Source organism: Procambarus clarkii, chromosome 88, assembly GCF_040958095.1.
Source record: "Procambarus clarkii isolate CNS0578487 chromosome 88, FALCON_Pclarkii_2.0, whole genome shotgun sequence".
NCBI classification, from domain to species: Eukaryota; Metazoa; Arthropoda; class Malacostraca; order Decapoda; family Cambaridae; genus Procambarus; species Procambarus clarkii.
The window spans coordinates 17,050,529-17,064,228 of NC_091237.1; the positions used below are offsets into that span (position 1 = coordinate 17,050,529).

At 39.8% G+C, this 13,700-nt stretch overlaps 1 protein-coding gene across 2 annotated transcripts; it reads left to right on the forward strand.

Moving 5' to 3' along the window:
• The first annotated feature begins 1,454 nt into the window (after positions 1–1,454).
• Positions 1,455–10,916, forward strand: LOC123745829 (uncharacterized). Of its 2 annotated transcripts, none has more exons than XM_045726858.2 (7): positions 1,455–1,663; positions 3,124–3,921; positions 4,226–4,382; positions 4,891–5,022; positions 5,103–5,260; positions 6,207–6,300; positions 8,836–10,916. In XM_045726858.2, exons 2-7 carry the CDS (start codon positions 3,125–3,127, stop codon positions 9,337–9,339), a joined length of 1,842 nt encoding a protein of 613 aa, XP_045582814.1. In that variant the 5' UTR covers positions 1,455–1,663; position 3,124; the 3' UTR covers positions 9,340–10,916. The 2 variants fall into 2 exon arrangements, with proteins under 2 accessions (XP_045582814.1, XP_045582815.1); XM_045726859.2 differs by having other exon boundaries at positions 5,106–5,260.
• Positions 10,917–13,700: the final 2,784 nt, after the last annotated feature.

Here is a 13,700-nt window from a genome sequence, read left to right on the forward strand (position 1 = left end):
GTTTTACATAAATGGTTTACGTTTTCTTTTATGTGATGCCGCTGTTCACCTAGCAATAGATTGGTACCCCAAGAGTTGGGCAACTGTTGTGGGTTGCATCCTGGGGAAAGTGATCGAAGTTGACCTGGGAAGATCTTGATAAGACTAACAGCTGGTTTCCTGTCCCCGACAACGTGAAATTAAATGCTTATAAATAAGGTCCTGCCCGAAACGCTTTGCGTAATAGTGGCTTTAGGCATTGTATGTACTAGCTCTATCTATTAATCCAACAAACTTTGTAAAATCTGTTTATGTGTGTACCTTACCTAAATAAACATTTATTTATATTATTTATTTAAGGTATCCATTGATACTTGAATTTATTTGCGAGTGCCCTGTTAACGATTATGTCAGACCAAGTGGCATGAGATATTTTAAGCTGTAAGTACTTCATACACTCGCGGATATTTGGAAGATATTCTCGTGCTCTATCCAGAGTTTGCTAGTGCAAGCTAGATTATTAGACTTGCATCTCATGTTTTCTCTTGACTGCATGACTCTGCAACCATCTTTTGAGATGAGATTAGGTGAAGTTATAGCTAGCTAAACTTTATAAATGTCAAAATTGATATATAAAATGCAGTTAGAAAGAATCACCAGGACAAATGGGGGACCATTGACAGGACGCCGGCTTCCTGTCTTCGTCGAGGCCACTAGTATTAGTGGCCTACGGGTAAATGATCCCTCATATAGACCGTAGAAGCACATAATTGGTTTGTACCTAATGAAAGCTTATTAAAGGAAAAATGAATTATAGAGCATTAAGGCTAAACTAAAAGTATTTTAATGTAATTATGCCTCCTTGTAGTTTAATCTTAACAGATTTAGGTTAACAGTACAAGAGTTGTAACAACTCTTAATGGTATGCATTTTCACGAAAGTCAACCAGTAAAAAATAGCTTCCCCCCTTGATTCATTAAAGAAAATGAAGTTTCAGCAGAGAAAACGTTCCCAGTCATTCATAAACCGAACATCGTAACATCAGAGGTTGCGTGACAGTAGACGCACGTATCCAAACACTGGATATTACCTAACTGTCGGCTCGTATATCTATTTTTTTTTAATTTCGTTAGTCTAATAACTGCTCAGCCACATAATGTTTGCCATAAGTCACGCGAGCAAACGTTATATGTGTACGGAAAGGTCGGCCGAGCTAACACGCTGCTTTACTCTCTCTAGTACATATATGCTCTAAGGTATGGACAGCCTTCATCTGATCAAGTAGCGTTCCAACAATATAAAAGGAATATATACATAATAGCTGTGAATAAACATGTACATATCAATAGTAACTCTTATTTTGTTAAATAAATAAAATTTATTGCCCAATGTAATCACAAATGAACGTGTTTCTTATTATTTAAAGCCATCCATTTTCGTTTTAAAACACCACTGATGAGCGAGTGTGAGTTTTAGGCATCAACATCGTCTGCTATTTAGTCACACGTCTTGTTCATCTGGCTGTCTCATGTTATATAGGCCTTAAATGTGGCACCGTGGCCTCAGAGACAACATATATTGCGCCTTGGCCACCGGTGAAGTGCACGGAGTTGAGATGTATTATACAAGAGCTCCGTTATAGCCCCTTGAGTGCGCTCGTTGCCTAATTACAGGTGTAGGGAAGGTGAGTGTTGCTGCCTCACAAGATCTGGCTCACCTGCACACCTCACATTATTCATCTTATTAACACTTACTGCGAATAATAAAATAATATGTATGCATATACCTGTATATATATATTTTTCTTCGCAATGTCATAGTGTAGGGACTAAAGAACGAGGGGAACGAAATGTGATATTTTTAGTATAGAAATATATAAAAGGACCTTATTCATTGTGTGGGTAGTGTGTGGGTGCATTAAGAAGTTGATAGTGTGTGGAAGCACTAAGAAGGTGGTGGTGTGTGGAAGCAATAAGAAGGTGGTAGTGAGTCTAAGCATTAAGAAGGTGGTACCACTTTCCCTACCCTTCACTACCTTCCTTACCTCTCGTCACCTTCCCTATTCCTCACCACCTTCCCTGTCCTTCACTCTCATTCTCTGTAAATGTGTTCTTCCTATCTCCAGTTCCATCCCCTGTTCCTGAATTGTTGTTTTCCTCCTGATCTAGCTATGGCGGGCTTGGGTCGGGTCTTTATTTACAACGGAGTTTTCAAGTTGTCCATCCACTTCTCCACATTGAGGTACTCATTCCTGGTCCTCTGGTACCTCCCTCTGCTCTCTTCTGCTGTTCTTGCAGTTTCTTCATGCCCTGGTGCTTATATTGTTACTTTTATATCTCAGAAAGCTCCAAGACAGGAACGATTGGTCATATAACAATGTTGTGTGAATTTTACATAATTTCAAAGCCACTAAACACCGTACCATTTCAGGTGTTGCTTCCTTACACCCATAGTTGAACCATGAGTTATTCTGTGTCTATCATTATATATTATCTGTTTTTAGGGCAGGGATAAACTTGTCGACTACATCATGTCATTGATTTGTGAGGTAGTCTTGTGTAATCTTCCCTCTCAGCTCTGTTTCCTTTGTCATTCCTTATAGAAACTCTCCTTTCTTCATATTTTTCCCTTCTACCTGTTTTTTTCTTTAAACATACCGCAGTGTGTGTGTGTGTGTCCTGAAATGTTTTAACAGGAATCGAACTCCAGTTCCTGATCTCCTCATCTTAAATATGAGGCGATCAGTGTATGTGTGAATCAATTATATGCACATAGTTTATATCTAGTGCTGAACTTATAAATATTGCATAATTAAAATATTGCGTAATATATTATTCATTCAATATCTGTGATAAATTGTTTTATTTCCATTTTTACCACGATTGTCTTCAAGTAAAAGTGCATGTCAACAGGTTAATGCTATATACACTGACAAATAGTTTCCAATAAGTATGTCTTATGTGTGAAGCATCCGTGTGCTATTATTCATTTTATATTTCCTGTGGATCATATCTACTCGTTTGCTTTTTTTATATTTTTGATGCAATTTATCTGCAATTGTTTTGTCTAAATTTCTTATGTATTTTGAATTTATAATGTACGTGGATTGTTATGGAAAATAGAATGTAATATTTTATCCACCAGGATGCCGGCCGACGAAGGCCCTGGGGCGGGTGTGAGAGAAGTTCGGGGAATTGAGGGCCATTATGCTGCCAAAACCTCCTCCAGGGCCTCCCTCGCCAGCGTCCCCACACCCACCTCCTGCTTTTCCTCATCCAGTTCTTCCGTCTCGGAGATTGTGGGCCTCGGGGGCCAACTGCGATCCAATGAGTCCTTATCCTCAGCAGAATCCCACTCTACTTCCTTCCGCGACGCAGTTGTTTCCTCTTCAGGAGAAACCTGCGCCAGCAGCAGCGTGTCTGCAGTGCAGCCCGAATTGGGGCACGTGGAGAACACTCAGCAAGTGTCCCCGGCCTCGCCAGCATCACAGGCTTCACTCCTCATCCAGGAGCACAGTGTGCCGGCAATCTCAGAGAGGAACAATGGCTTCTCACCGGTTTCCATGCGCCGAACTAGCCCGGACTCTACTCCTACAGTGACTATCTCACGCTACGTTCCCCCAACCAACTCGGTTGGATGGCCCAGAGGCTCCCCCACACCGTCTGCAGCTTCCTCAGTGTCTTCGTCCGTCGGCCAGTCTTCCGCCTCGCCCATACTAGGTGCTATGCCTCTGATGGCTTCGGCAGTATGTACATCTCTATTGTCTTCCTCGCCGGTATCGTCAATTCCCCTCTCCATCCCTCCGGTGTCGTTATCGCCGTACCTATCCCGCACCCGCTCCCCCAATACCACCAGAATAGTGAGGTCCAGCCCCGCCAACCAGCAGCCATCGCCCGCCTCACGGAGGTCTTCTCCAGCATTTAGGATAACAGACGCTTCCAGGTGATTCATGATATTTCTCGTATTACAACACTATAGTTAACTACCACCGTACTCTTTGAAATTATACAAATTCAAGCGACCTGTATTGCAATAAACTAAACTTCATACTCAATTTAGGGATTGTTTTTAGCAAAGTTTAAATTTATATATAGGCATTGATTTTTTTGCTTAAAAACTCCTTAAGTTGTTTTAAAAACAAAAAACAAATTGAGTGTAAAAATCAAATGTTCTCTCTGAGACTAAAACAACAAGGCTGACGTAACCAGAATATTGAGGAAGGTAAAGGATTCTTGTCTGTTCTCAGTACCTTGGACCAGTTAGTAGGTTCGAGCAGCCGGCCATCAGTAGGCTCGAGGGGTGAGCATGGTGTGGCCCGCGTCCCCAACCTGGCCATCGCCCACCTCGCCTCCAGCGATGCCGTCCCTCCGTGCATCCCCTCGCCACCCCCTACCTACGACCAGGTCAGATTTATCAGTTTTTTTGCTACTTGTCTCGCCACTCTTGAGATGCTTCTTCCATTCCGCCAGGCAGGTGTTGTGTACAGCGTCGCTACCTGAGGTTTACTGTTTTTTACATTCTCCATGCTGCCACCTCAAACATTTCACTACTGCATATTTGACAAATTAACTGTTCGTTAGTTAATATTGTACAGTATAATTTTATCTATGAATAACAAAATAAAATTATCAAATAGTTTTTAATAATCAAGTGACTTTAACAATTATTACTTAATTTATACAATATTTCTGAGAATGTATATAACACTAAATCACTTGTTTTACAAGTGAAAAATAATCTTTTCCACCCAATTTTTATTTACAATGGGTGTTATTGACGACACTAGACCTATATTTCATCAGTCCTATAATCCCACATGAGATTCGAACTCTGGATTCCTGATTATGGGTCGAGAACGAACATAACTTGTATTACTGAGACCTTTATACAATATTTCTATTGGTTCAACAGCTTTGTAACCCTAATGCGCTGCCGACCTACCAAGAGGCAACCCAGAGCTCTGGCAGCAAGCGACGCGGGGAACACAGGACTGTGTTTACTCTGCCGTCCAGCGCTGATTCCACCGCCACCGACTCACTCCAGGTAAATAGTTGTACTCACCCTCAGCAGATATAATAATTGCTGTACCGACCCCAGCAGACATAACAATAACTGTATCTCAGCAGACATACGTGGTACAAGATGGAGACAGAGGTCTGCGTGGGGGTGTCCTGGCGTCTCTCGCTGCCGAGCTGAGTGACTCTGAGGGAGGCTACTCCACAATCCTCGACGCCATACCCCATGAGCACCCCAGAGACTCCTGCGTCAGCGTCCCCGTCAGGTAGGTCCCCAGCCTCACTCTACCTTTACCACCAGCCTCACTCTACCTAGACTCCATCCTCACTCTAGATAGACCCCTAGTACCCTATTCTACCCACATCATACATCGAAAAAATATTTATGTACTGTATATATATTTTATCAAATTTTGTCCTCTCTCCGTAGGAGATTTACGGCTGTGAATCTCCTACAGAGAGAGGAGGACAATATTTGATAAAAAAAATTGATTTGTTCCTACCCAGCACAAACTCAGTCTATTTTGTTGTGCTTTAAACCCTAATCTGTGTTTTAAACGGCTTGCTCTGCCAACCCGCTGGCACTCTTAGCCTTGCTCTAGAAGTCTATATGAGGCCCAGCATCCCTCCATACATGCAAATTTGTCATAAAATGCCTCTCAAGTGTTCATGAATGACATTGCATTATATTTGCAAAATTTGTCCAGTTGGCATTTAATACCAATTGTTGTAGACAACCGATTTTTCTAGGTAAAATGTCATATATAATCGGGATTGCCTTTCCTTGAATATTCCTAGCTACCTCACTCGTTGAGAAGAACGTCACATAAGGTTACTGTCTTAACTACAGCATCAGGAAGGGACGAGGTTTCTCCCTTGATCAGAGACGAATATAAAATATATAATCAAGTGACAGATACTTGTGCTGGTGTTAATCTGAGGCTCATGGAACTGCTTTAATGGGGTAAAACCCTATACTGGGCATACTAAAAGAGCATGTGGATTCTCTCTCAGTTACCTGGGCTCTGGTAACTGGCTCCTGTGGAACACAGAGATTATGCTGTGAGATTCATGGTAGCTTGAGTATGAACACGAGGGGGTAATAAGTTACCGAAGACAGCATGCCTGGCGTAAGACGTCAATTAGAGTGGAGGGCCAAGGGGGGTTGAGAGTTTCTCTAGCCTGACATCATGGTGTGGGTTCCTTTTGTAGGTTCCTGGGGTCGTGTTCGCTGCACCGTCTGCGGCCGCCCAAGGTGCAACCTCCCTGCCTCACCTCCGTCTGCAACAAGGCCCTCGTCAGGAAGGTCTGTTGGAATGAAACTAATTCTCTGTTTCATGAACTAATTTATCCCCTTTTTATTAAAAAGTGATTAGTTTTTTATGTAACGTGAAATTTGTAATGAATTATACTAATTCGTTATTGTCTAATGATAATCGTTATTTACAAAAAAGGTAAACAATGGAAAGGTTTACAACTGATTTAAACAGATTCTGCATGGTGCTGAGGTAGAATATATTGTATTACATTGTGTTACGTTTTGTTATATCATATTACATATTGCTAGGTACAACGTCTAGGGCCAGTCGTAAAGATTAATATGATGACTATGCTACACATACAGCTGCTGCACAATGAAGCTGGCTTTATATAAACAACCTTAGGCTAACAAGACTAACAAATATACATTTTTAGTTGTAATGTTAATAGAGAACATTGTTGACATTTTATAATAGGACTGTAAATGTAGTAATAAATGAACTGGAATATAGGAAGCGTAATTACAACACACTGCTTTAGTTGTGATGGTTGTTGACATTTTATTAAATATAGCGAATTGACAACACTAACAACAAGATTTAGTTTTTGCTGTATACTAGACTTTGTGTTTCAACTCTGTAGGTAGATACGTAGATGTGTAGGTAGATTCATGTCAGTAAAATTGACTGCTAAATATTAGTTTAGTTCCTTTTGTTTCTCTTTTTAAATTGGCTTAAGGTTGTGCAGCATTTCATTTCATTTGGGGAAGCTGTTTATTTCAACCTATAACCTCAAAATTATAGAACCTGTAGCTACTGTAGGTTGTAGTACTGTAGGTGGAACATATAAATGTAGACTGTTGCACTCAAAGGACCACGTTCTGAACTATTTATTTCTTAAAGGCCGAAGAAACGAAGCAACAAACAAACCTGACTTTTCCCTAGGCCTTGCCATATATTTTTATTAGGCCTAAAATTGCTTATTTAGACGCAGGACAGGTTTTTATGTTTATTGTTAGGCTACTTCACATTTTCTTACGCCTTTTCGATTTCTATTAGTACAATACGTGGACGTTCTTTTGAAACAATTTGTAGTTTCCATCCATCGTTGTAGCAGTTGTTATCATTTCTGGAGGATTGGTAAGATATTCGTAAGATAGTTTTACTAGGGTTGATCGGATTCTCTTGTGGTATTTGTCAACTGTTACAGCATTATAAAACGCAGTTAAGGTCAGGATTGGTATTGCAATTTAATGACTATAATGCAAACCGTACAAGTGTTGTGCTTGTTGGATGGTTAAAGATTTAATTATGGGTGCTGGTTGATGTATGGGGCTGAAGTCGTTATGGTGATACAGTAAAGAGGTATTAGTTTATTTTTGGAGAGTGCAGCTATTACGCAAATATAAATTGATACAATATGGTTTGAAAACAAACGACAAATGATTACTTTTTCTTTTCAAAATCGTGCTTGTATTTTGTGTACCGTTCCAGCTTACTAAACTGGTTAGGATAAAATCAATTATGGAGACCTGGGTAGAAGGGAGCTTTGGAATTGTTGTAGTATGGTATTAATGGCATCGTTTGTTTTGGTTACTTCTCCAACATGCCTACAACACCTCTCCAACGTTCCTACAACACCTCTAACGTTCCTACAACACCTCAAAAACACTCCTACAATACGTCTCAAACACTCCTACACTTCTCCAGCTCCCCCCTTAGCACAAAACATATTTTTGTTTATAGGCTATATTACCTTAAGTATCTACTAGAAGCAATATGTGGATACTGTGTAAGAATTTCAGGTATTTTGTCATTAACGATAAAGTGGCATGCCATTTATGCAACGTTATTTTAAATCTATCTCTAAATGGCTCCATATCCAATCTAATATGTAATTATGTAGTGTGTACCTGTTTTTAGCCACACACTTTAATTTTGTGTCATCTAATTCTCCATAAAAATTGGACTGCCAAAGATAATTGTATCCTAGTCGAGTTCAAGCTGTAACATCTGCGAGGCTACCTATAAGACTGTGACATCTACCAGTCTAATCATAAGGCTGTGACAACATCTACCAGTCTACCCATAAGACTGACAACAGCTACCAGTCTGTGATATCTACCAGTCTAACCATAAGACTGAGAACATCTACTAGTCTATCCATTAGACTGTGACATCAAATTCGATGTTACTGCAGTAACTAAACCATATTTTCATTTTTATCAAACCTTTTTACTCTGTAATAACATTTCGTAACATATACGAAAAAGGAAACAATGCAAATAATACATTCCTGGTAATTTCAAATATTACGTTTAGGTTCATTCGAACCTCTCAAATTCTTTGCAACTTTCCTATGTAGCCAGAGAGCCAAAACGTTTTTTGGAGTAATATAATATTCACACATTAACTCTAAGATTTGTCTGAATTGATGTGCAGAATTAGAGCTCTCCTTCATACATACAACGTATTGCTAATGTAAACTTTACCATTATCTGAGATAATTTTGTTATAAGTACTGTATATAAACGTTGGTGCAAGACCGACCCCCTCCACCCCTTCTCTCCTTCTTGGTTCAGGAACTAAACCGGCGGTGGCCGTTCATCGCGGGGGCCCGCGAGGACGACCACTGCCCTGGCCTTATCCTAGTGGAGTGTTCCTCCCATCTCACTGTCGCGCACCTCCCGGAGCCCTCCCGACACCAGGATGGGGGCGTCATGGGAAGTCTCATGTCGGCCAGCGGCGGAGACGGGAACGGCATCCTGGGTGACAACTTTACTGACGTGATGCTAGGCTCCCCAAGCCTCACCACGACCACCACCACCGCCACTGTTGGAGGCGCCACTACCATCGACCTAGACACCACCGCCCTCACCTCTCAGGTCCTCTTCTACTTGTGTGGCAAGTGTGTGGGCTACGACTCCTTTGACATAGACAACGTGAAGGCCCACATTGAGTACGACTGCCCCGGCTCCTACAACCAGTGGGGCAACAATGCCGAGCTGTACCTGGTCCTGCGGGCGGTCCTCTTCGTTGTCATCATTATATTTGTGTTTGTGTGGCTTCCCTACCTCCGCCTCTAGCTGTACAAGCGCTGAGGAACATTACATGAAATACACACCTTCTACGGTATACACTGTAATATACGCATAAACATTATGATACGGGGAAACTTGTATCACATGTGAATGTTTTCTAGGACATGCAGGTTAATGTTCTGTTCTAAGATGTACAACATAAACGTGTAAGCTCTAGGGAAGACAATTAAATTATATATATATATATATATATATATATATATATATATATATATATATATATATATATATATTTAATATGTGTGTAAAAAATTGTAATCCACAATTAACGTGGAAATAACATTTTATTCACTTGCACCATCGGAGACTCGAACTCACGACCTCTGCATCGGGAGACAGTAGTCAGGTCGGTAGGGCTCCTGTCTTCCCCACAGGTAAAATAAATCCCCACAAAAAATAAATAACTTCCCCACAGAGGTCGTGAGTTCGAGGCTCCAATGGTGCAAGTGAATGAAATTATATGTACATGTATTAAAATACACACATGGGTCATTTCCTTAGGGTATGCATACCAAACTTGTACACACCTTGTACACCACATATGAAACAGAGTTGTTTAATATTTTGGAACAACATCCAATGCGCACTGAAAATTGTTCTATGATATCCACACATTACATTACACTACAAACGTCCATGCAGAAGTACACACATGTACACACTTTATATAAACATTCCAGTACAGTCATGGATTTAGTGTTTTTATAAACATATAAAAATACATTCCCATAATAAAAATAAATATCCCATAATACCATAACAACTAAAAGTTTACAAAAAGCTTTTAAACATATGTTGTTGAATATGACCGAAAAGGTAAGATTAATAATTCTAACACGAATCTTCTCAATATTTCTTGTTTTTCTTGACTGTCGGTGGTAATAAAAATAACAATTCTCCTAAATTAATTTTTTAATTGTCTTGTAGGTACAATAATTGTAGACAATTAAAAAATGAATTTCGTAGAAGTTATTTTTTATTACCACCGACAGTGAAGAAAAACAAAAGAAATATTGAGAAGATTCGTGTTAGAATTATTAATCTTACCTTTTCGGTCATATTCAACAACATATGTTTACAAGAAAGACTGCTACCAAAACATACTAATATTAAAAAGCTTTTAACTAAATTATACACCAAAACAACGGATACAATTCCGCAACTACTGTATTTCTGAGTATTAACTTACATGTTATATTCTGTATAAGAGAATATACGATAAAAACACGCCTTTGAAGATAATCGGAACACAATAGTGTGATCAGTGTTTATCAAGAGTATATATAAATATATCTTATACTCTTGACAATGGTCCAGGAGGGACCGAAACGTCGTCGTCATCTCATCTTCTGGTGTGTGGTTTGGTCATCATAATTATATATCTTAGGTTTCAAGATACATTGTAGTTTTGAGATATCTCTTAGACATCGTGAAAGATGCAATGAGGACCTCCTTGTAAACGTAGACTGTTCTGATTCTCAAAGTTAAGCAGGCTGATATATATATATATATATATATATATATATATATATATATATATATATATATATATATATATATATATATGTCGTACCTAGTAGCCAGAACGCACTTCTCAGCCTACTATGCAAGGCCCGATTTGCCTAATAAGCCAAGTTTTCATGAAATAATTGTTTTTCGACTACCTAACCTAACCTAACCTAACTTTTTCGGCTACCTAACCGAACCTAACCTATAGAGATAGGTTAGGTTAGGTTAGGTAGGGTTGGTTAGGTTCGGTCATATATCTACGTTAATTTTAACTCCAATAAAAAAAAATTGACCTCACACATAATGAAATGGGTAGCTTTATCATTTCATAAGAAAAAAATTAGAGAAAATATATTAATTCAGGAAAACTTGGCTTATTAGGCAAATCGGGCCTTGCATAGTAGGCTGAGAAGTGTGTTCTGGCTACTAAGTACGACATATATATATATATATATATATATATATATATATATATATATATATATATATATATATATATATATATATATATATATATATATATATATATTTATTTATTTATAATATACATGAGTTTCTTATGAATGAACGGGTATAAATCATTTAAAACAATTTTAAATTAGGTATTATTGGCCTTGATGCCACTGCTCAAAAATGTGAACATTTGGGAAATGGAAATGAAGTTTGTACATTTTTCATAATACGTTGTGTTAGTTATGAGCTGTTGATGCTTGTAGGATATAAGCTGTGAAGGTAACTGACAATAAAGAGGTCTATAGATACGTCTTTGTAAGGTATAAAATAACCAGACACTAACTTGCTTCCGTGAAGCCTAACCTACCAAAGGGCAGGATTTTGCAGGAGAGTAAGTCTTCCAGTGTTTACTTCTCGCACAAGTACTTGTGTTCTTCAAATGTTCATATGTTCTGAAGACATTCATGGCAGCACTTTACCTGTATGTGTTTACTAGTTGTGTGTGTGTGTTTTTTACTAGTTGTGTTTTTGCGGGGGTTGAGCTTTGCTCTTTCGGCCCGCCTCTCAACTGTCAATCAACTGTTTACTAACTATTTTTTTTTTCCACACCACACACACACATGTATATACACGGGCAGTATTATTTTTGTTAAATATGCTGCTCATGAACTGTAACTGAAGATTTGATATGTGTAACGCCTCACAGGTGCTCAACTGTCATGTTCATGGTGGCCACGTTCCTCTCTCATCCTTGTGTTTTCGCCAACCCATTCTCGCACTTGCTTTCGGTCAATATTGGCTTATTTAATAAGTGCATATGTGACATACTAATTGATTGTGAATATTTTCGTTTACCTTGAAAAGCTTCATAGAAAACACCGACCTCACCTAACCTTCTTAGTATGTTAAGATAAGCATCTTATTGCTTCATATTTACAATTATTACTTAACCTATCAACGGTATAGGTTAAGTAATAATTGTAATTAAGAAGCAATAAGATGCTTACCTTAACATACTAAGAAGGTTAGGTGAGGTCGGTGTTTTCTATGAAGCTTTTCAAGGTAAACTAAAATATTCACAATCAATTAATATTTCACATATGCACTTATTAAATAAGCCAATATTGACTAAAAGCAAGTCCAAGAACGGGTTGCACAGGATGGGTGGCGCTGCCCAATTAACTCGCCCCTCGGGACAAAATTAAAAAAAAAAATTGGTAAAGTATTATCTCCAAACAACAATATTTTTACTGCGACCAATATTATGCGACCTACTGCTAATATAAAGGCTGCCTTACCAGTATTGTCCAGGCTTGTCTCTGTGACCTCTGTGTACCATCTCATAGTTGCTGCTGTTGCTGCTCTGTCGGTACTGGCTGGTAGGACGTGGCGAATAAGGCCAGACAAACTTGTATTCATCCACAGAGCGTTTATTGACGAAAATATCTCTGAAGGTCCTCACCCCTCTCAAGTAGCTCTGTGATAACTGACAACAATAATAATTTATTTGCAGGAAGGTATAATGGGTTGGTGAGATTACATAAGATTGATATTTTTACATTCATGTAAAGCCACTAACATGCATAGCGTTTCGGGCAGGTCCTTAATCTAACATATCAGGTAAGATGAAAGGGTACATTGTTGGCAAGTTTCAATGTTGCGCGCACACACACACTTGTGACGTCAGAGCTCTATAGGCGCTTCAGTTGTTGGTTGCCGGCTTCCATGTTGCATTAGCCGTTAATCCATATTACGAACAAAAGCAAAAGATGAGACCAGAAGGAATATGTATATAAGAGGATGGCAATTACCGGAATCTAAGAGGAAACTTTCAGTGGATATAATTCCAATGCTAACGCCACAGGATAACATGTGGGCAGTACAGAGGAGACAGAAAGGAAGGTGTGGACAGGAGCAGATAGGGTGGGGGTGGGCGTGGGTTGAGTGTTAGGCTGAGTACCTGGAGGACAGCGACCGTCTCCAGCAGACCTGTCCTGGTAGGGGGGGTGTCTAGCCCCATGCCGGGTCAGCCCTCGCACCCCACATCAGGATCCTGCTGGGGGAGGGGGTGAAGGGCCTCTCGGTGAGTGAACCTCCATAAGCGTATTGCTAGCATCTACCACCCTCTTGCACACGCTACACCTTCCCGTCATACACCTCACCCGGACCCTCATATACACTACACACCCCGACCCGCCGACACTCTCACAGCACGCCAGTAGTTGTGGGCGACCACACCCTCGACCCTCCTACACCCTCACAGCACGCCAGTAGTTGTGGGCGACCACACCCTCGACCCTCCTACACCCTCACAGCACGCCAGTAGTTGTGGGCGACCACACCCTCGACCCTCCTACACCCTCACAGCACGTCCGTAGTGGTTG